This window comes from Loxodonta africana, chromosome 9 (assembly GCF_030014295.1).
Source record: "Loxodonta africana isolate mLoxAfr1 chromosome 9, mLoxAfr1.hap2, whole genome shotgun sequence".
NCBI classification, from domain to species: Eukaryota; Metazoa; Chordata; class Mammalia; order Proboscidea; family Elephantidae; genus Loxodonta; species Loxodonta africana.
This window is the reverse complement of record NC_087350.1, coordinates 39,415,888-39,440,474: the sequence shown is the minus strand read 5'-3', so window position 1 is coordinate 39,440,474 and position 24,587 is coordinate 39,415,888. Positions and strand designations below refer to the sequence as shown.

General features: G+C 40.4%; 1 protein-coding gene across 2 annotated transcripts in view; it reads right to left on the bottom strand.

The window, feature by feature from the left end:
* The window catches only part of CEMIP2 (cell migration inducing hyaluronidase 2), an 86,968-nt gene that overhangs the window by 2,527 nt on the left and 59,854 nt on the right, over positions 1 to 24,587 (bottom strand). The window contains exons 17-22 of one of the 2 annotated variants that reach the window (XM_003407399.4): positions 23,103 to 23,318; positions 19,209 to 19,417; positions 14,827 to 15,009; positions 12,344 to 12,563; positions 8,282 to 8,380; positions 1,764 to 1,918 (exon numbers count right to left, since the gene is read on the bottom strand). In XM_003407399.4, the coding sequence (XP_003407447.1) occupies positions 1,764 to 1,918; positions 8,282 to 8,380; positions 12,344 to 12,563; positions 14,827 to 15,009; positions 19,209 to 19,417; positions 23,103 to 23,318 (1,082 nt within the window). The remainder of the gene's footprint in view (positions 1 to 1,763; positions 1,919 to 8,281; positions 8,381 to 12,343; positions 12,564 to 14,826; positions 15,010 to 19,208; positions 19,418 to 23,102; positions 23,319 to 24,587) is intronic. The other variant, XM_023544750.2, reaches the window with a different exon arrangement.

The following is a 24,587-nucleotide window of genomic DNA, read 5'->3' as shown; positions in this document are numbered from 1 at the left end:
AATAACAAAAAAAGCAAACAGTGCCATTGAGCTGATTCCGACTCATAGCGACCCTGTAGGCCGGAGTAGAACTGCTCCATAGAGTTTCCAAGGCGTGCCTGGTGGACTCAAACTGCTGACCTTTTGGTTAGCAGCTGTAGCACTTAACCACTATGCCACCAGGGCTTCCTCAACTGTCAGTACAATGAAAAAGTAATCTATTGGGATGCTAATGGAAATGTGCTAAATACACATTTTAATTTAGGTAGAATGACATCCTTACAATATTGTGTCTTCCATCCAGAAATAGGGAGAGCCACTCCTTTTAGTCAGCTCTTGTTTTACATCCTTCAGTAAAGCATTTATTTTCTTACCGTGGGTTTTGACATTTCTTATTTAATCAAATCTTCACTTTTATGGTGGTATGTGGGTTCTTGGCTGTGGTCTTTCTAAAGCAGCGGTGACTCGGTGCAGAAGTCTGACCTTGGCCACCCTGCAGCCCTGACCTTCTTCGGTGGGTCAGTTACTCAGGCCAGTCCCACGAAATCACTACAGGTCACCAACGTTCCACCACAGGTGCTGTCTCCCTAAAAGTTGCTGCCAACTTGCCTTCTAACTTCTTAACACTTTGTTAAAATACAATATATATACAGGAAAATATTCCTAAGTGTACAGCACATTAAAATTTTATAAGCTAACCATGCTAACAAGCACCCCAATTAAATAACAATAACAAAAAAAAAAAACAGAACATTACCAGTATCTCAAAAGTCCTTTTTCTGTCCCCTTTCTAAAAACTACCTGGTGATTTTTAACTAGTTGGATCTAACTCTTTCAATCTATAGAAGAGCTTTCAGAACTGCTATTTTGTCTGTCCTATAGGGTGGCAATGGTTTTTTTTTTTTTAGTCTTGCCCTAAATATCTGTGGTGAAATTTGTGTCCTTGATTGTTTTAGGGGAAGGGAGTGTGTTGTGTTTTCAACATTAAGAAAAATCTTTAAATTCGTAAAGAAAACTGCAGCCTCTGAAAGGAATTCCCTACAAGTGTCTGAAGGCAGAAGACAGTGCTATACACGAACACTGAATATTACACCCAATGTAGTCCCAGCGGCTTCGTGGGACTTATTGGAATCCGGTCCTATAATCTGTAAAGAGTATAGGGATCAGATCGACTAAAGATGATCCCAAAGCTAAAAGGGCCTTTACTCTCTGGGGGGCTAATGTTCTTCCCTTAGCGGCTTCACCAAAGGAAGGCCCAAGTGTAAATCACTACCTGCAGCAAAGCCAAGGGGCAGGAAGGAGCCTGAATTTATCCCCTTACCTCCCGGCAGGCTTTACCAACATAGAAACAGAATGGTTTCTCTCCTGTGCATCCTTCCTCAGAGACCAATAAAACACTCCTCAGAAGAGCTCTCAAAAGAGAGACCAGACACTCATCTCACTTAACAATCAATTTACTCCTTTCTGGTCACTTCCAAGCGACCCAGCTAATGACTTCATATACCACGGTCATAGCATAATGATGTGCTAGGGTCCATCAGTGGGACCTGAAAAAAACAAAACCTAGTGCCGTTGAGTTAACTCCAACTCATAGCCACCCTACGGGACAGAGTAGAACTGCTCCATAGAGCTCCCAAGGAGCGTCTGGTGGATTCAAACAGCTGACCTTCTGGTTAGCAGCCGCAGCTCTTAACCACTATACCACCAGGGCAAACCAATGCTCAGGGTTAACCTGTGTCATCTTTTTGACGGCTTGTCGCTGTTACACAGCAAACTTCACCTACCTCGGAGGGACCCTGGTTTTTAAGTACTCGTTCATGCCACTGACTTTAGCAAGTGAGAAGGTCTTTTTTTCCGTCAACCGGAATGGAACACTACAGGCATCCACAATAAGGAGGAAGAGACCTTCATTTCGGAAGGTGAAGTCTGTGCCGTTGAGCTGAAAAAGCAAAAATGTCCTCTGGTGTAATTAACATCTTGGTAATATTTCCAGGATGACCTGTCTCTCCGGCCCCTTCCCTCTGTCTTCTAACCCCTGTATTCAAAATATATGTGCAGGATTCAAACTGTCTATTCTACTTACTATTTCCCTGCGAGACTTGGAAATCATGCCTGTGGGTAAGATGCTCTGAGCACGGGGTGGCAGTCTCCACTCAGCTAGGCTCAGTGACTTTTTACAGACGCACTCCCTCATCAGGGTCAAAGGTTTGTAATTCAGAGATCACGCTGCTGCCGCGCCCAGAACAGGCAGAAACTCTGAAGTGCGGCTCAGAGAGCTCACTTACTGTCACCTTAGTTCAGAAAAATATTTATCATGCCTTGACCCAAGTAACCCCTCACCCTCATTAGAGTTTAGGGTTGAAATATCACTGGACCCCGATTGCCTATTTCCTTCACTCCAAATATAGCTCTCCTCTGAAATCAAAATGGAAGAGTGGTAATTTTACTTGGATTTAAGCCAGAAGGCATCATTATATTCTGTTTCACAGTAAGTATGAGCTGGAATTTCCATAGTCATCCTCTTTAAATTATTGGTTTATGAACTCGAGAAACTTCTAAATATCATTAATCCCTCTGTCAGAAAGGAAAAGGAAAGAACAAAAAACAAAAGCAGACTGAAAAAATGATTCAACAATGAATTAAATCCATAGGCACAATTTCTGCTTATCATCTGAAAAATATAAACTATGGTAAAGGCTGGAGCCCTGGTGCACAGTGGAAAAGAGTTACAGCTGCTAACTAAAAGGCTGGCACTTAGAATCCACCAGCTAAAGGCTGGCAAAGGGTGAATGCTCTCGCCACTATACCTTCCCTCACGTAGAATCGACTCGATGGCAATGGGCTTGGTTTGGTTTTGGAAATGAACTCACAGGAATTCAAAATGGCTTTTTGGCTGTGTTTAAATTGTCCTAATCCAGTGAATAATCCTGAAATTGCTAAGGTAAGGTGTCATTTTATATTGTTGTTGTTGTTAGGTGCCGTTGAGTCGGTTCCGACTCATAGTGACCCTATGCACAATGGAATGAAACGCTGCCTGGTCCTGCGCCATCCATAAAATGGTTGTTATGCTTGAGCTCATTGTTGCAGCCAGTGTGTCAATCCACCTCGTTGAGGGTTCTTCCTCTTTTCCACTGACCCTGTACTCTGCCAAGCATGATGTCCTTCTCCAGGGACTGATTCCTCCTGACAACATGTCCAAAGTATGTAAGATGCAGTCTCGCCATCCATGCCTCTAAGGAGCATGCTGGCTGCACTTCTTCCAAGACAGACTTGTTCATTCTTTTGGTAGTCCATGGTATATTCAATATTCTTCGCCAACACCACAATTCAAAGGCGTCAACTTTTCTTCGGTCTTCCTTATTCATTGTCCAGCTTTCACATGCATATGATGTGACTGAAAATACCACAGCTTAGGTCAGGCGCACCTTTGTCTTCAGGGTGACATCTTTGCTCTTCAACACTTTGAAGAGGTCTTTTGCTGCAGGTTTGCCCAATGCAATGTGTCTTTTGATTTCTTGATTGCTGCTTCCGTGGCTGTTGATTGTGGATCCAAGTAAAATGAAATCCTTGACAACTTCAATCTTTTCCCCATTTATCATGATGTTGCTCATTGGTCCAGTTGTGAGGATTTTTGTTTTCTTTATGTTGAGGTGTAATCCACACTGAAGGCTGTGGTCTTTGATCTTCATTAATAAGTGCTTCAAGTCCTTTTCACTTTCTGCTAGCAAGGTTGTGTCATCTGTATAACACAGGTTGTTAACGAGTCTTCCTCCAATCCTGATGCCCCCCTTCTTCATATAGTCCAGCTTCTCAGATTATTTGTTCAGCATACAGATTAAACAGGTATGGTGAAAGGATACAACCCTGACGCACACCTTTCCTGACTTTAAACCAATCAGTATCCCCTTGTTCTGTCCAAACAACTGCCTCTGATCTGTGTAAAGGTTCCTCATGAGCACAATTAAGTGTTCTGGAATTCCCATTCTTCGTAGTATTATCCATAGTTTGTTATGATCCACACAGTCGAATGCCTTTGCATAGTCAATGAAACACAGGTAAACATCTTTCTGGTATTCTCTGCTTTCAGCCAGGATCCATCTGACATCAGCAATGATATCCTTGGTTCCGCGTCCTCTTGTGAAACTAGCCTGAATTTCTGGCAGTTCCCTGTCAATATACTGCTGCAGCCATTTTTGAATGATCTTCAGCAAAATTTTGCTTGCGTGTGGTATTAATGATATTGTTTTATAATTTCCACATTTGGTTGGATCACCTTTCTTGGGAATAGGCATAAATATGGATCTCTTCCAGCCAGTTAGCCAGCAAGCTGTCTTCCATATTTCTTGGCATAGACAAGTGAGCACCTCCAGGGCTGCATCTGTTTGTTGAAACATCTCAATTGATATTCATTCCATCAATTCCTGGAGCCTTTTTTTTCGCCAGTACCTTCAGAGCAGTTTGGACTTCTTCCTTCAGTACCATCGGTTCCTGCTCATATGCCACCTCTTGAAATTGTTGAATATCGACTAATTCTTTTTGGTATAATGACTCTGTGTATTCCTTCCATCTTCTTTTGATGCTTCCTATATCGTTTAATATTTTCCCCATGGAATCCTTCACTATTGCAACTCGAGGCTTGAATTTTTTCTTCAGTTCTTTCAGTTTGAGAAATGCCAAGCATGTTCTTCCCTTTTGGTTTTCCATCTCCAGCTCTTTGCACATGTCCTTATAATACTTTGTCTTCTCAAGAGGCCCTTTGAAATCTTCTGTTCAGTTCTTTGACTTGATCAATTCTTCCTTTTGCTTTAGCTGCTTGACGCTGAAGAGCAAGTTTCAGAGTCTCCTCTGACATCCATCTTGGTCTTTTCTTTCTTCCTGTCTTTTCAGTGACCTCTTGCTTTCTTCATGGATGATGTCCTTGATGTCATTCCACAACTCGTCTGGTCTTCAGTCACTAGTGTTCAATGCGTCAAATCTATTCTTCAGATAGTATCAAAATTCAGGTGGGATATACTCAAGGTCATATTTTGGCTCTCATGGACTTGCTCTGATCTTCTTCACTTTCAGCTTGAACTTGCATATGAGCAATTGATGGTCTGTTCCATAGTCGGCCCCTGGCCTTGTTCTGACTGATGATATTGAGCTTTTCCATCATCTCTTTCCACAGATGTAGTCAATTTGATTTCTGCGTGTTCCATCTGGCGAGGTCCATGTGTATAGTCGCCGTTTATGTTGGTGGAAGAAGGTATTTGCAATGAAGAAGTCATTGGTCTTGCAAAATTCTATCATTCCATCTCTGGCATTGTTTCTATCACCAAGGCCATATTTTCCAACTACTGATCCTTCTTCTTTGTTTCCAACTTTCGCATTCCAATCACCAGTAATTATCAATGCATCTTAATTGCATGTTCGATCAATTTCAGACTGCAGCAGCTGATAAAAATCTTCTATTTCTTCACCTTTGGCCCTAGTAGTTGGTGCGTAAATTTGAATAATAGTCATATTAACTGGTCTTCCTTGTAGGCATATGGATATTATCCCACCACCGACAGCGTTGTACTTCAGGATAGATCTTGAAACATTCTTTTTGATGATGAATGCAACACCATTCCTCTTCGAGTTGTCATTCCCAGCAATGGGAATACCAGTCCATTTCAGCTCACTAATGCCTAGGATGTCGATTGTTATGCGTTCCATTTCATTTTTGACTATTTCCAATTTTCCCAGATTCATACTTCATACATTCCAGGTTCCGATGATTAATGGATGTTTGCAGCTGTTTCTTCTCATTTTGAGTCATGCCACATCAGCAAATGAAGGTCCCGAAAGCCTTACTCCATCCATGTCATTAAGGTCGACTCTACTTTGAGGAGGCAGCTCTTCCCCAGTCATCTTTTGAATGCCTTCCAACCTGAGAGGCTCATCTTCCAGCACTATATCAAACAATGTTCCGCTGCTTTCATAAGTTTTCACTGGCTAATGCTTTTCAGAAGTAGACTGCCAGGTCCTTCTTCCTAGTCTGTCTTAGTCTGGAAGCTCAGCTGAAACCCGTCCTCCATGGGTGACCCTGCTGGTATCTGAATACCGGTGGCCTAGCTTCCAGCATCACAGCAACACACAAGCCCCCACAGTAAGACAAACTGACAGACAGGTGGGGGCATTTTATATTAGGGAAGGCTAAAAGTGATTCCCTTACTTTGAAAAATCTGAATACTTAAAACTGAGGTACCAAACCAAAAAAAAACCAAACCCATTGCCATTAACTCAATTCCTACTCTATAGGACAGAGCAGAACTGCCCCTTTGAGTTTCCAAAAAGCACCTGGTGGATTAGAACTGCCAACCTTCTGGTTAGCAGCCATAGCACTTAACCACTATCTCACCAGGGTTTCCAAAATTGAGGTACACCTAAGGAAAATATACATATATAACGATCCTCAACACACTCAAATTAGGCTGTCACACAAAGGAAACACAAAACTTTCCATAAAAACTAAAGCAATGCCATGTCCTAGGCAAGATTCTCTTCATAATGTGAGAAGTAGAGATAAATACGAGAAAACATAGTGTTCTATGATTTCTCTAGAGTTCCAGGCACCCAGTATGCAGCAAGGGAGTCTTAAAAATGTCTTCAGACCCTGGGGCATAGCCTGCCTGGGGTTTTTTTGGCAAGACAATATTTTCTTTTACTAACTAGCAGTGTGGCTCAGCACTCACCATTTCCCTTTAATAACAAACTCCCAGCACCTTATTAGCAGGTCTTCATGCAGCTGACTGCATTACGATGCTGAGCTAACAGACTTCATGCCACTAAAATTATATCATGAACGTATTACAAAACGTAGGGCTGCTGACAAAGGAGAATGGGGTATAAAGAGGTTACGGAATCTTTGAGCTACATTTAAGTAGACATGTTCTTAATTCAGAGTTGTTAAAAAGTAAACTTTAATTCTGTCCACATATATATGGCTTTGTGATGACACTGCCCACCAGTGGGAAAAACTGAACTCTGAAAGAGACCGCATGAGACCTGACCCAGGCTCTGGCTAGCAATTAGTTAACAGGCTGTTGTTGTTGTTGTTGTTGTTGTTATTAGGTGTCATCAAGTCGGTTCTGACTCACAGTGACCCTATATGGCAGAGTAGAGCTGCCCCATAAGGTTTCCAAGGAGTAGCTGATGGATTTGAACTGCCGACCTTTTGGTTAACAGCCGAGCTCTTAACCACTGGGCCACCAGGGCTCCTGTCAATAGTTAACCAAAGAGCTCTTTATATGGTGGCACCCACGTCAACCTGATTTTGGACCGGCCATAAGCTGAGACCTGGTTTAAAAAAAAAAAAACCAGCTGTCATGAAGTAGATTTTGACTCATGGCAACCCCACGTGTGTCAGGGTAGAACTGTGCTCCATACAGTTTTCGCTGGCTGATTCTTCAGAAGTAGATCACCAGGATTTTCTGCAAGGACTCGAACTTCCAACTTTTCCATTAGCAACCAAGCACAGTAACCATTTATACTACCCAGGGCCTAAGAGAACTGGTGGCTATTTTGGCTCTAAGCTCAGTTCTAGTTTTGACCCTGAGGCTTACATCTATACTTCCGTTAACTCACTTAGAAAAGACAACTAACACTTTGCAGCTGCAGTGTCTTCTGGGAAAAAAATGGGGGCAAGGGAGCCTTAAAATAGAAGAAAAGGCCAAAGAGACTTTAAAACTTCATTTCCCATATTTTCCACAAACAATTTGGGAGCTTAAGTTTCAAAAAACCAGGTTAAACACAGCTTTCTACATACTGATTGCCTATGGCAATTATTTTTAACCAAAGATGCCTTTTCTCATATATAAAATAAATCTGGCTCACATGTAACATTCCTATTAGTGAGCAGAAAGTAATGTCAACAAATTTTAACATTACCTAAAAGGAATTAGTAAACGCAATCTAGTGAGAAAAGCTCATAAAAATTAGTAATTTTAAAATGCAAATGTTTAGGAGGTATTTATACCTTCATTATATAGTCTGGAAGCAATCAAATGTGATGACGAACAAGTGACGACTCTCAGAGATCATTCATGTTACCAGAACCAAAAACCCGTTCCCGTCAAGTCGATCCCAACTCATAGAGACCCAACAGGACAGGGTAGAACTGCGCCATGGGATTTCCAAGGAGTAGCTGGTGGATTTGAACTGCTGACCTTTTGGTTAGCAGCTAAAGCCCTCAACCAGTGTGCCACCAGGGCTCCTCATGTTACCAGGATGCAACAAAAAAGCAAAAGCCAAAAGAGTATACACGCCAGGTGGTACTTACAGAGATAATGGTCGGGTCTCCGCGCTGAGCTTCCGCTTTACTGGGTGACTGGAATTGCATGGGGAGGTAGCTTTTATGAGGATCACTAGTGAACACCACCTAGACAAGGCAGAAGCTCCGTATTTATTTTAATTGCATCTTTCTCCAGAAAGTTCCCTCAAAATAAGCTCAATTACATCAAAGCCAGTGGCTGTTTTTCTTTTTCTGACCTTGTGATACATCTTTCATGACCTGGAGTTGCATCTTTAGATATAGGCTTAATAAGGTAAGTGTATAATCCTGATTTTCTGAAACAGTCCCAGTTTCAAATAATCACCATCTCGTTAGTAAAATAAATTCAGTAGCTGACCTCAAATGTGTTTTATATTTAAATCTTTGTAAATATTTCATGCAAAAACAGTCACATATCTACGATCTCATTTATATGAAATAATCTCGATGGCACTGGGGTTTTTTGTTTGTTTGTTTGTTTTGTTTAATCAAATACATAGAAACTAAAGATTATTAGTAGTTACCTGGGTAGCAGGGAGAGGGAAAAAGGGAGCTTTTGCTTAGGCACTATGGTAATCATCTAGTGCTGCTATAACAGAAATACCACAATTGGGTGACTTTATCACTGTTTTTGGAGGCTAGATGTCCAAATTCAGGGCGCCAGCTCTAGGGGAAGACTTTTCTCTCTGTCAGCTCCAGAGGAAGGCTCTTGTCTCTTCTGAGCCTCTGTTCCTGGGTGATCTTCATGTAGTTTGGCATCTCTCTTCCCCTAACTCCACTCATTTGCTTGCTTGTTTAATCTCTTTTATGTCTCAAAAGAGATAGACTCAAGATACAACCTACACTAATCCTGTCTCATTAACATAACAAAGACAACCCACTCCCAAATGGGATTATAACCACAGGCATAAAAATTAGGATTTACAACACATATTTCTGGGAGACACAATTCAATCCATAACAGGGGGCACTGAGCTTATGTCAGTAATGGTGGCATAATGTGGAAAAGGGTAGTAGCGGTGATGTAATCAATATCACCGAATTATACAGGTAGAAATTGTCGAAATGGCCAATGTTTTATGCATATTTTCACCACAATAAAAAAAAAGCAATATGAAGATAAAATTATAAAATATATATTTAAAAAAAGTCACAAATCTTAAAAGGCCCTGTTCAGACCAATTTTCCCAAATTAGGACCCAGTTACTGTAGAATTGAGGGAAGACTATAGCTAACAAGCACTACCCTGTTTCAGAAAACTTTAGTGGCCTTCTACATCACCAGATCTAAACACTTCCACTTGATCTACAAAGCCCTCCATGAATGGAGCCATGCCATATAAGCTGGCCCGATTCCCCACTGCTCAACCACCTTCTCACTTTCTCAGAAGCACTTCTTCTACTTGCCTGTCTCTCTGCCTTTGTTGATGCTGCTGTTGCCCTACCTAGAATGCCCTTCACTTTTTCCTTCTACCCCAGCAAATCACTCCTAGTCTCCAAAGCTCACCCCCTACCTCTTCCCTAAGGCTAGCTCTCCCTTAAAAGACACTTTTATTCTCACTCAATTTAGCACTTGAAAGTATACAGCCCTTATAAATCAGTGTCAACAACTTCATTTGCAAGCGTAAATAATAATCATGATACTAAGCATCCACTAGCTTGCAGACATTCTTTGAAGTCGAAGGCTTGAGGCCAAAAATTCACGTGGCTTTTGTTCCCTACTCCTCAATCAAAAAAATAAAAACTCCCCTAAAACTTCCAAATAAAAGTGATCTTCCCAGATACTTTAAATGCTCTGCCATTGCTCAAAATAAGTAATCAAGAAATTATTTAAAATGAAATACAATTAATGTTTCAGACACAAAGAAGAAAGAATGCGAACTAGACGGCACTGAATTTTTTTTTTTTTTGGGGGGGTTTAGTGCCTAGAACCATTTAACAACACAGGCCTAGAATATTTCCAGGGGAATCAGGCCAGCTTATATGACATAAACAATTTATTATCAATTATAATATTATCATATAACATGTAACATCTCTTTAGTAACGAAGGACTTTCTTGACAAAGCCAGTCTAAGAATTAGGCTGGAAAAGTTACTTCCCCCAGAAGATTACCTCAAAACATCACTTTAACAGTCCAAACATTACCTGGGACGGTAGAGAACCCATGTAACTAACCTTCCTCACGTTTTTGCTCTTGTTTTTAGCTGCATTGGAGAATAGAGGTAGCTCAGGGATATGAAAGACCAATGCTATGATAATGAAGTCGCCATTTAAAAAATACTTACGCCCTAACAAAAAACAAAACAAAAAAAGTTTTTTTCAGAAAACATAAATCCATCTTTCTCTCCCTACTTTTAGTGCCTCCAGTGGGCAGAAATGAATGAAAAACAAAGAACTTATGCAGTGGAAAAAAGTTTTTGTTTTCTCAAACCACTAGGTAAGAAATGAAAAGAAAGATTTAGGAGCTTTCTCCCTATCAATAGGCAGTATGCATTTCCTGGCAATTCTTGCTTTAAAAAAAAAAAATCCCCAAGCTCACTGGAACTCAACTTAAGTATCAGAATCCCCTAGGGGGCTTGTTGAAACACAGGTTACAGGGCCCCATCTCCAGTTTCTGACTCAGGAGGTCTGGGGTAAGGCCCAAGAATTCCTATTTTTACAAAATAACTTCCCAAGTGTTGCTGGTGGTGCTGGTCTAGGAACCACTTCCTGTAGCCCATATCTGTTTGTGTAAAGATTAAATACAAGTTAGGGCACTATGAGCTCTTTTTCACTTCGAATTGGTCTGACTTCCTTTGGAACTCCACCCGTGTGTCTGATTGTAGCTCATATTTTAGATTTACTTTCATTAACATGCTTTCTCAAGATCCAGAAGGAGACTATCTAATTAAAAACGGTAAGACGGGAGATGCTTTTTCACTTCTAGCCAAAGTCAATCAGTATTTTTAATTACAGAAAAATATACCACATACTTCAAAATTAAGAGTGGCATTCCATTCATTTTTACAAGAGCTACATTTTCTGAAGAGAAATTCCACACCACAAGTAAAACAAAGGAAGTATTTTTTACATCACTGACATGTAAGCCAGAAAGCAGTATTATTGCAGAATCACGTATCTGAGAAAGAAAAGATGGTGACCAATGGAGCAACTTCTAATTTCAAATCGTGTAGAATCCACATGCTTACAGGGAAAACTGATGTATCACCAGTTGACTCCAACTCAGGGCGACACCGTGTGTGTCAGAGTAGAACTGTGCTCCATAGAGTTTTCAATGGCTGATTTTTTTGGATGTAGATTGCCAGGTCTTTCTTCCAAGGTACTTCTGGGTGGCCTCGAACCTCCAATCTTTTGGTTAGCAGCTGAGTGTGTTAACCATTTGTACCACCCAGAGACTCCTCATGTATCACGGGGGAAAGTATTTTTTTTATAAATCTGGGCTAGTTTGCATCTGATAAGCACCACATTTTAGAAAGAGCCAATATTCAGCAGAAACCACCTATTATGTGCTAACTTGGCGAGGTCATGATTCCCAGTATTGTGTGACTGTCCACCATTTTGTCATCTGATGTGATTTCCCTCTGTGTTGTAAATCCTACTTCTATGATGTCAATGAGGCAGGACTCAATCTACAAAACTAGGTTATGTCTTAAGCCAATCTCTTTTGAGATATAAAAGAGAGAACTGAGTAGAGATATGGGGACCTCATACCACCAAGAAAGCAACAGACAGCATCCTTCGGGCCTGGGGTCCCTGTGCCTGAGAAGCTCCAGGACCAGGGGAAGAGTGATGACAAGGACATTTCTCCAGAGCTGACAGAGAAAGAAAGCCTTTGCCTGGAGCCGGCACCCTGAATTCAGACTTCTAGCCTTCTCAACTGTGAGAGAATAAATTTCTCTTTGTTAAAGCCATCCACTTATGGTGTTTCTGTTATAACAGCACTAGATGACTAAGACACCATCCAACGTGCATAAACTGCAACACAGATGTTTCAAAGAACAGCATTCCTATTGCACAGAAACCATTTGACTTTTTCTCCCAGTGCACATCCCTCTTCTCCCCCGTTTACCTGGCTGGTGCCACAGCCTGGACAGGGTCCAGAGAGCATGGCGGGCATCCGCTTGACTGTTGACGGCTTTCGGTAATACCGTGGATACGCTTTGGCCATGCAGTTACTGATGTCTTTTGAGTCTGTTGTTGCCTGGATCTTGACCCTTTCACATCCCTGAGATGAACAGTAACTGTGGCCATCCCTATTACCTTTGGCTTTGAGATATAAAAACAGCAATCTGCACAAAACAGAAGCCAACCCATTTGGTATTAGACTTGGTCTCAAAAACTTAGGAACTTCCTCAAATAAGACTCATTATCAAAATGATATTCGTCCCATAAAGTGACTTCATAAGAAAAATAAATCACAAAACTAATAAAGTTGTTTATCTTTCCTTTCTCTACTACCAGCACCCTAAGTGCAATACGATGTTAGAAAATATTTGGATATCCTGATTTAAGTTGTTCTGGAAGATATCAAAGTTGATTTCTGGTTTGAATTAGTTCAATAAGTAATTTGGGAGGATAGAATTTGGCTTGGCTCAAAAATTCCTTGAAAAACTTGATACTGGTGTTGTGTTTAAGATTCGGTAAATTAGTGTGGTCTATTCTATTTTTTGGTTTAAGGCACAAAGCTGGAATAAAAAGAGCAATTCTGACTTGTTTGGCTAAGGCCAAGATATGGTCTCAAAGCAGTTCCTGTGATGTTTACCAAGAGCAGATGGGCTTGGGGTCCTTCTGTCTATAGTGGGGCCAAAAGCAGGCGAAATGAACAGTCCCACCCATTCCGGATTACTCTCCTACTGCCAAGATGATTGAAAAAGTCTAACTTTCAGGCAGCAGTCCAATGTCTGTCAGTAAACCCAATCTTTCTAAACCAAAAGGAAGGCAAGATTCTAAAGGACTAGATCAAATGGGAGTAATTACCGGAGATTGGGAATTCACATTTTAATACAAAGTCGGTACAAAACTGCAAATAGGAGGTAAAAATCAGCCATTGCCCGACATCCAGTAATTTTAAAATATACACTTAAGGACTGACAGGGACCATGATTAGTCAGTTATACAGTAATTGATATATAATTAAAAGAGTGAAAATGAATAAGATTAAAACTAATTACTACCTCAGAGGCTAATGGACTCTTAAAACACCCAGACTAAGAAGTATTTCCCATCTTTTTACACATTAAAGCATTACTTCCATTAAACTTGATTTGACTGTCCTAACAAATGTGTGTTCCTTTTATTCCTGTGGAAATGTAGAAGTTCTGTAATATACAGACTAAAAGTCCAGGTGGATTGTTTAAATCTAATTGGAAATTGAAAATCAGAGGGAATTATGAGAAGGAAAGATTTAAGCTCATCATCCTGGCTGCTTGAGGGTCACTGGACAGTGAATGAGTTGCACGTTACTCAAGGGAAAACATGGCACTTAATGACTGAGCCCCGACTTCATTGCCCCAATCAATCTTGCCACCTTGTCCCCACTCTGAACTTTTCACTTTCCGCAAACATGCCATGCCACATTTTTCCATGCCTCTGTACATCTGTATACACCGTTCCCTCTGCCTGGAACACCTCACCCCACCCATCTGTTTTCCATCTCCTCCTACTGACTCCTCAAGAATTAGCTCCCGTGTCACCCTCTTGGGCTGACACTGGCTACACCAGGCTGAACAGGTTACTCCCAAAACCACACCAAATATCTCACTATAGGACTCATAGCATTTAAAACTTCTGCTCTCTAATTACTAGCCTACATCCTTCAGTGGACTATGAACTCACAGAAAGAACTTAAGAACTATGTCTTACTCACATTAGCGTCCTTACAGTACCTAGACAGTGGCACATAGGAGGGATGTCAGCTAAAGGAATGGCTATCAAAGGAGCATGCTACTTGGCTGGAAGAGTACAGGAGATCGAGCCTACCATAACCCAAAGGATGAGAGACTGAAACTGGAAAAAAGCAGACAAAGCCAACAGCACCCCAGGAGGACAGGATTAGAATTAAAAAGTGGAAAGATGCAGCCTACAGGAAGTTGGAAGCAAATATGCCAAGGTTATACGGTGATTTTGAAAAACTGAAGGTCGACTTGAGAGAGAGCCTTAAAGTCAGTAGGAAGGGGAAAATGAGCTTTTACTGAAATGTGAACCATATCATATGTAAATAATCATCTTAAGAGTCATTATGGAAAAAAAATTATTTCAATTTCCAATTTGGCCTACTGGTTCTTTACTGACAAGGATAATTTCTCTCTCTAGATTGCCTTAATAGGTCTACGGCAAACATTTTCACTCGATTCCTACTGCCAACTGTAATTACAAGTCATTCTCGTTCTCCTCTAAGCCTCTAATAGTCATGTGCACAGAATTATCCCCGAGCAGCTGCTTTTCTAAGCAGCCATCACATCACGGCCTATTCTTAGCTACCCTGAAGAACCAGTAATTTCATCATTAAAGAAAAATAGCCATAATTCTTAATCCTTGGTTCCACTGAATTACCCAGTGCTGGAGTCAAAATAGAATTTCCTCTCCGACTGCTTCCTCTGCAGTTCATCCAGTGACCCTACAGGCTCATAGTCTTCCATTTTGGATAACGAGCCATTCTGCCGCTGCAAAAAGCCAAAGGTAACTTGAAAACTTGTGTCTGATGGATAGCAGAGGCCAACTCGAATCCAGTCATCCCTATGAAGGAGAGACAGTAAAAATTTAATTCATAGTTGAGCCGATATCTTTTTTTTTTTAATTGTGGTAGAATATACAATAAAACATTTGCCATTTTTAACCATTTTGAAGTGTACAATTCAATCATATTAATTACATTCACCATGTTGTGCGACCAACACTATCCATTTTCAAATGTTTTTCATCACCCTAAAGAGAAACACAGCACCCCTTAGACAGTAACTCCAGAATTCCCTCTTCCCTCAGCCCCCATAACCACTAATAAACTTTTGTCTCAATGCATTTTCCCTCCAGATATTTCATACAAGTGGGATCATATGATTATTTGTCCTTCTGGGTCTCACTTATTTCACTCAGCATAATATTTCCAAGGTTCATCCATGTAGCATATATCAGAGCTTAATTTCTTCTTGTGGTTGAATAATACTCAATTATATGTATATAGGAGCCCTGGTGGTGCAATGGTTAAAGCATTTGGCTGCTAACCGAAAGGTCAGCAGTTCAAACTCACCAGCCGCTCCATGGGAGAAAGATGTGGAAGTCTGCTTCCGTAAAGACTATAACCTTGGAAATCCTATGGGGCAGTTCTACTCTGTCCTACGGGGTCACTGAGTCAGAATCAACTTGACTAACTGCAATGGGTTTGGTTTTGGTACATGGATATATATCACTTTTTGCTTATCCATTCATCTGTTGATAGACACTTGAGCCATAGAAAACCTTTTGGCAATGGTGAATAATGCTGCAGTGAACATCTGTTTGAGTCCCTGCTTTCAATTCTTTTGGGTATATGTCTGGAGTGGAAGTGCTCCATCATCTGCTAATTCTATGTTTAACTTTGGAGGAACTGCCCAACTGTTTTCAACAGAGGCCGTGAGCCAGTGTCTTTTGACTATTACAGCACAGGCAAGTTTTAGCTATGACATTCTCAAATTTCTGCTGCGGGTTCAGCCACTAGGAATAGAAGTCCTGAACCATGACATGCTGAAGAATCATCTACCTTTGCCTGTCCCCAAACTTTTCTTACCGACATTTTGTTAATATTCATATGCTCTATAAAAAAATTCCTGGTTTCAATACGACTTGAGAGCATGTGAATAGAAGTTGAATGACATGTACTTAAACACTGAAAATGGATAATAAAGGTAGGTGAGATGGTTGAGTATGGGTACATTAAGACGGAAAAATAGCCTGACGGTGGAACGGTATCTGGTAAAACTCTTCCTAAAGATTTTATGAGCAATATGTAATAAAGCCTTAAAACTGTTCACAGAGATTTTACCCAGTAATCCCACTAAGGAATAATTAGAAAATGCAGACAAAAGATGTATGCAAAAAGATGTTCTGTGCAATATCATCTATAATAGCAAAAAAGAGGGAGGCAGTAGGAAAAGAAGCTAAATGGCAGGGGGAACCACAGCTAAACACATAATGGCACATCCATATACTAAGTGAAAACATTTCAGCATGGGGAGGAAGGAGAACACCCCAGAATGTTTACAAGGTCTCTATCTGATTAGTAGGATTAGAGATTACCTCAATTTTCTTTATGTTTTTCTCTGTTTTTCTTTTTTTTTTTTATAATACATATAGCTTTTATAACTTTTAAAGTTTATTTTCAGAAACAGCACTATGACAAAATCTGTGGCCTCCCATAATTATACCGAATCAAGAAAAAAAAAGTGGCCGTCTCCTCCTGTCCCTCTTGCCTCTGCCTATCATGTAATTTTTACAGACTTTTAGCTAGTTAAGTATATAAGGAAAGTATGACTGAATTTCAAGCCCATGTGGATTTTTGTTAATTTCTGATTACTGGGCTCAGCTTTTTTCTACTTTAAAACATTTTTCCTTGCCTAATATTTGTTCAAAAGTTATGTGTGGAACTTCCAGAGCCCTGCATACAATTTAATTGTAATATCTCACCTCACATTCATTACCGTGCTGGATGTAAGTTTTTGGATTGTTGATGACTCTTCGATGTTTCTCCTCCTTCCTCTCTGACAATCATTTATTTCTTTCACTGACTTCTCCACAACTTATATATGGGAGTGATATTATCAGACTGAGCTTTTAGAAACTTCACCCTGGACACAACTGAACTAAAGATTGGAGGTAGGGAGACCAAGTAGGAGGCTAATGCAGATATCCAGGCAAAACGATGGCGGTCTGAACTCAATCATGAGCAATGGGGGTAGAAAGAAATGAAGAGATTTGAATGCCATCAAGGAGATAAAATCAGTAGGGCTTGGGTTACTGATAGGATGGAGAGATGAGAGAAAAACCTGGGACTTTTAGCTAGAGTGATGGCGTAGATGGGATCGTCATTCTACAGAAAGGGCATAGAAAAGCAACAGCATACGTTATGGGAAACTAGTAATGATTTAGTTTAGAGAATGTGCCGGAGGCCTAAATATCTCAGAACAAGGGCATCCACCCCGGTGTTCATCCCTCCTTGGAAGTGACCTTGGTGGCTGAATTCTCACATGTTCCATGTCCATTTCTGTTCGTTTAAATTGGGTGTTTTAAGAGAGTTCAGACAAGTCAGAGCTTGAAGACCAGTCAAGAGAACAAGCCACCTCAGTTTTTACGTACAGTCAGGAGAACAAGTCATTTCAGTTTCCAGGTGCATATCTGAGCAGTTTCAAGGAATCCCATGGGATAACTGTTAGACACATCGAGACTGGTTTACCCACACTTTCAAAAAAGCCCTACCACTCCTGTCTTGTTTCATCTTCTGTCACTTCTTCTGATGTACCCTATGCTCCCGTCACACTGAGTCCATCTTTCCCTGAGTAGAATAGTCCTAAACCAGTTGCCATCAAGTCGATTCCGATTCACGGCAACCCCACGTGTGTCAGAGCAGAACTGTGTTTATAGGGTTTTCAATGGCTGTGACCTTTTGGAAGCAGATCACCTGGACTTTCTTCTGAGGCACCTATAGGTAGATTTGAACTGCCAACTTTTCAATGTTTAACCATTTGTACCACCCAGGGACTCCTTTGTAACAGGACTGATCACTTAATCAGAACTACTTCCTCAGTGCGGCCTGGCCCAACTCCATTAGTCAGAATTAGGGGCTCTATCCTTTGCCCATTAAAAAATAATATGTTTATCTACTCACATGAGTGTTTTTCTACCTCCATACTACAAGATCTTGCAGGATGAGTACTTTTCTCATTCATCTTTACATATCTACCAACTGGAACATGGTAAACATTTGAATGAATTAATAGAAAAAATACAGCCTTTGATTGAATGTGATACTATTAGGAAGATTAGCTAGATAGACAATTGAGAAATTAATGAAGGGATAGAATGAGGCTTTAAGACGGGCAAATATCTGTCATTCATGGCCCAACTCTTCCACCTCAGGCCCATAGCAGACATTACTAATCAACCACACCACACACTTCTGTCAATTGGCCTCAAAAATATTTCAGTTTTCTAGGTGACCAAATGATCGGTTGGGACACCTGATAAAACTTTCTTTCCATCTCAGCTATAGGAAATTGAAGGATTCTGCAGACTGTATTAAAATCTATTGTTCAATGGCTTTTTGCACACAACACTCATTTCTACAGAAGTTTTTCCATGAAAAAGTGCTTTTAAATTGACAGGATTTTATTTGTATAATCTCCTAATTCCATCAATAGGAAATGTACAGTCTCCCCACAACAAGAGGAGCAAACTACCTGAATTTGGCATTCTTTATTTACTACTTAGCTAATTAAAGGTTTTTTTAATTAAGGGTTCCCTGGGTGGTGTGAATGGTTAAGTGCTGGGCTATTAGCCAAAAGGTTGGTGATTTGAATCCACCCAGAAGCACCTCAGAAGAAAGGCCTGGCTATTTGCTTCTGAAAGGTAACAGTCATGAAAATCCTACGGAGCTGTCCTACTCTGCACACACGGTTTGCCATAAGTTAGAATCGACTCAATGGCAACTGACAACAACAAAGCTAATTAAAGTTACTGTTTTTTTCCACTACTTAGAGCCCTGATGGCACAGTGGTCTAGAGCTCAGCGCTAACCAAAAGGTCAGCAGTTCAAATCCACCAGCTGCTCCTTGGAAACCTTACAGGGTGGCTCTACTTTGTCCTACAGGGTCTCTACGAGTCGGGATCGACTTGATGACAACATGTTTGGTTTTGGTTAACCTAGTACTTGTGTGTCTTTTGGAAATAAGAGTGACGGAAGCATACTTGTTGAAGTTTATGAGGTACAGAAAGGCAATCCGTGGCGCTGGTCCATTCCAGTGGATGGTGTAGCCCTTCTCCAGCATGACTACAGGTTGGTACTGCGGAAAGGCAGCCTTCTGGTTAATGCCCCGGAGCACCATTGGGTGGGAAGGATATTCATCTCGTGTGATGGTCATAGCAAGATTCTGAGTGCTCCAAGTCTGCACGTAGACCTTCAAAAAATTATCAACAATTAAAGGGAAGGGAAGGAAGATTTAAATAAACAAATACTTCCAGAACAAAGTTAAGCATTGTTACTTTGCAAAGAGAGACTATGGATTCTGTGGTCTAGGCCAGACAAAATGAACAGCAGCCAACTTCACACTATGAGACACTTGCAATGCAGCCTGCCCGATCTGAAATGGTAAAAACAGATCATGCGATCTGCTAGCCAAGATCTTCATAATCTCTTCCACCACAGCAGGCCAGCTCACTCATCAGAATATAAAACCCTGTGGCTTAGCTTGTCAAAGCAATCTCTCAATCTCATGAACACACATACAAAAAATTAGTAAACTAACAGGAAAATTGATACCCTTTCACCAAATCCAAAAGACTTTCCTCTCAACTAAGAGATGGAGAATTTAAATATCCTAGGGCTTTGACGTTCAGTTTTCCATGACCAATATCAGCCAAAGTCATTTTTCCCTCATCCAAAAAAATTTTTCAAAGGTTATAAAAAGCTCTGCAAAAACTGGAAAAGAAAATTAAATTGAGGCAAATTTGAAAGTTCTGAATTTCTTCCAGTGACATTTGAACCACTTGCTATTCCAGAACAAAACCTCCCCCAAATACATTCTCCAAAGACGAAGCTCAAAACAATTTTCCTAAAACAAATCAGTGTCCTGTAAACAAATTCTGCAGAGGAATTAAAACACCTGCAGAATGTTGGCATTTACATCACAGTAGTCTAACCGTTGACAACCCACCCACAAGAGAATTTTCTAGATGCACATCTCTCTCTGTTCTTGTTATTGGGTGCCGTCCTGCCAATTCTGACTCACAACCACCCCATGTGACAGAGTAGAACTGCCCCACTGGGTTTTCTTGGCTGTAATCTTTACAGAAGCAGATCTCAAAGTCTTTCTCTTGTAGAGTGTTTGTGTGGATTCGAATCACCAACCTTTCAGTTAGCAGCTGAAAGCTTAGCCATTGAGCCACTAGGGCGCCTTATAACAAATGACTGCAAGTCTGGGCTTCTGGCCCAAACCCCAAAGTCTCAGGAGATAATATGTGACACATGGTTGGGGCTGATTTCTGATTTGTAGTCCTACCTACCATTCCCAGAGCCTCCTGAGAAGTAGTAGACAACCTATATATTTCTTTCTTCATTTACAAAATAGAATTACTACTCTGCTTTGTAAGATAGAAGGATCAGGGTCACATTCTCAGATACGTCAGAAATTCAGAGGATTGAGTAATTTATTAAGTAAATGTTGAATGAACAAATGAAAAATATATACATTATAGTAACAATTGCAATTTTATAAAGAAGTTATCATAACCATATATTTTATAGACACATTTATGGTAATTTTAGAAGTATAAAGTTTTTATTAGTGAGCACCAACCACTTTAAGACAAACACACACAAAAACACGTGACTGGCAAGAAATCTGACTTAAACTGTAGCTACAAGAGAACTAAAAGCTTTCTGTTTTTGTTTTAATTCTGGAATTTTTATAGATGCCTAAGTATTGATGAGTCAACTTAATTTGGGGAGCATTCTGATTAAAAATATAATGAATGAAAAAAAAAGAAACCACATTTTATTCTTTCTTTCTTTCTTTCTTATATTGTTGTTAATTCTTCATCCTTTCCTTGTCTCCCCAGGAATTAGGGAAGTATGAGATCTTTTTGTTCATGCGAATGAAAAATTCCACAACAAAGAATCTAATACCCCGTAAGAACAAAACAGAAATTCTCTCCAGTCTTTATCACTTTGAAGCCCTTTGTTTTATCTATAGATAAAAATCTAAACATTTTTAAAGTTTATTTATTTATTTTTTTTAACTTACGAATCATAGCATTCTTAAACAATCATGACTGGAAGTCAGAATAAACCAGGTGCTGTCAAGCTGATTCCAACTCATGATGACCCCATGTGTGTCAGAGTAGAATTATGCTCAATAGGGTTTTCACTGGCTGATTTTTTAGAAGTAGACTGCCAGGCCCTACCTCTGGGTGGACTTGAACCTTCAGGTTAGTAGCTGAGCAGTCCATTATTAAAATATATCAATTTATTATCTGAAATATGGAAATAAAATTCTGCTCCCTTCAAAATTCTGGATACCTCCATTCTGTAGCCTCTTCAATCCATCCAAATATCACTATTAAATCATCTTTGCAACTTAGAGACCTGCTCTAACAGCAGCACGCACTTCACTATGCGCCTGGTCAGATGGTAAATGCTTTGAATGTATTCACCCATTTTTGTCTCCACAAGAGCTTCATGAGAGAGGAACAATTATTATCCTCATTGTACACAGGCATCAAAAGCCAAAACCCATTACCATCGAGTCGATTCCAACTCATAGCAATTCTACAGGACAGAGTAGAACTGCCTTATATAAGGTTTTCAAGGCTGTAAATCTTTATGGAAGCAGGATGGCACTTCTTTCTCCATGGAGCGGCTGGTGGGTTCAAACCACTGACCTTTCGGTTGACAGAGTTTAGTTAATTAACTTGCCTGACTCATATTTCAGGAAATAACAGAGCCAGGATTCAAACCCAGGCGGTTTGTCTCCAGAGCTTGTACCCTTAACCATATGTAAAAAACAGCTGCCATCGAGTCAGCTCTAACTCATGGTGACCCATGTGTGTTAGAGTAGAATGGTGCCCTAAAGGGTCTTCAGTGGCTTTCTTTAAAGTACATCACCAGGCCTTTCTTCCAACATGTTTCTGGGTGGACTTGAACCTTCAACCTTTTGGTTAGCAGCCAAGTACACTAAACATCTACCACCCAGGTACCACTAACCATACGCACTCCTTACCAAATTAGTCCATTCTCTTATGCCACCATCAAATTAACAGTACTAGAACATACTAGTTGTTATGTTTTAAAAGGTGTTTCTCAACTTATACCATCCCCTTCCTGTTTTCACAGACATTACATCTTAATTATCATTAGAATTTACTTTGACTCCTTCCTTGTCCTCTCATTTCCAGTTTCCAGCCCTGTCCCTGCGTTCCAGTCATCTCTCATGCCTGGGAAAGGGTCCATGTAATTTTCCAAATGAGCTATTAATATTCTGCCTCAAAAGTCAGACTCCCTAATTTGGCAGAAAAAGAAAAAAAAAATTTTTTTTTTTTTCCTTTTTCTAGAGATACCAAAAAAAAAAAAAAAAAAAAAAACCTACTGCAGTTGAGTCAATTCTGACTCATAGCAATCCTATAGGACAGACCAGAACTGCCCCAGAGGGTTTCCAAGGATGTCATCTTTCTGGAAGCAGACCACCACATCTCTCTCCCACTTGGTAGAGATAACGCCCTGAAGGCAAAGAATAAAATTCCCTCTCCTGGGCCACAGCTATAGTACAGCAAGAAAGCCCTGGCCTGAGAATCAGGAAATATGGGTTCTTGGCCTAATTCTATCCTAACTCTATTTAGCCAAGGGCAAATCACTCACTTTTCTGGGACCCCACTTTTCCATTTATTACATTAGTTTAGGTTAGGGGATGGAGGAGGAATTGTGCTTTAAATAAAATTCTATGAGTCCATGACTCCTGGTCAATTTTAAGAAAAAAATCATGCTTTAGAAAGTGTCAACCACACTGAAAAGCTCAAAAGTACTCATCACAGGCATAGTGTTCTCAGAAGCGGTAAGGAAGCAAACGTCATAATGCATTCTGCGCCTACCTGGGCGTAAGTCCCACTGCAGACCACAGCATTCCATTTGGTAACGTTAACACAGCTTGGATGGCGGATCAGGTAGTTGTCAATTCTTCCCACGTAAGAGTCCTTGTATCCTGTCACAGAGCCATCGATGTCATGGAATATGGAGTTCTTATCACCATCTAGCTCACAATCTTCAAACCAGGGACCGGGCTTTCCAAAGAAGACATTCAAGGAGACCTGACAGCAGTAAAAAGCAAGGACGTTACCAAATGAGGTCTCCTGCCATCTAAGCCAACCCACCTGCAAGGATCCAACTGCATGTCCATCATAACTGCTTGATGGTAAAGCAGCTCTGACTGACAGTACAGCTGCCTACTGTGGCACCAATCAGAATTTCCTATTCAATTAATGACTTGCCTGGAAAAAAAAAATCCAAACCCTTAGAGAATCCAAGTAGCAAATGTTAAACTTTGTTTCCCCCCCACACACACACTTAAAAACCTGTTCTCCAGGCAAAACTAATCTGTGGTAATGGAAATCAGCACAGTTGGGCAGACAGGGTTATACAGTTGTATATATATTTATTAAAACTTATACACTGCAGACTTAAGCTCTGTGTATTTCCCTGTATATAAATTATATCTCAGAATAAAAATCTATTATAAATTCGGTCTTCAGAGCAAATTAACCATTTCATTTCACTCTAAATACTTTAGTTATTTGTTCATATGACTCCCTCTACCAAAAAGTATGTACAGTTCACATCTGAACAATGGTCTAAGTGTTGCTGGGTGACTGCTGAGGTCACTAGGCTGCCAAAAGGTGTATGTCACTCTCTTTCTCCTCAACACAAAGTCCAGCTGAATCATTTTCTTATCAGGTAGAGTTAATTTAAAATTTTTATTTAACACACTGCCATCCATAAAGTTTTGTACTGGGTAAATCTCCAACAAAAGACCTCTCTAAACCCTTAAAAAGCAAAGATGTCACTTTGATGACTCAAACCATGGTGTTTTCAATTGCCTCATATGCATGCAAAAGTTGGACAATGAATAAGGAAGGTCGAAGAAGAATTAACGCATCCAAATTGCGGTGCTGGTGAAGAATATTGAAAATGTTGACCGTCAGAAGAACAAACAAATCTGCCTTGGAGGAAGTACAGCCAGAATGCTCCTCAGAAATGAGGAGGGTGAGACTTTGTCTTGCGTACTTTGGACACGTCATTAGGAAGGACCAATCCTTGGAGAAGGACATCATGCTTGGTAAAGTCGAGAGTCAGGGAAAAAGAGGGAAACGCTCAATGATATAGACTGACGCAGCAGCTGCAACAATGGGCTCTAGCATAGCAACAATTGTGACAATGGCACAGGACCAGGCAATGTTTTGTTCTGCTATACACAAGGTCACTATGAGTGGGAGCTGACTCGATGACACCTAGCAACAACACTTAACACATAACACAAAGCTGCAAAGTGGGCTACAGGTAACATAGTCTTTAGCTTCTTC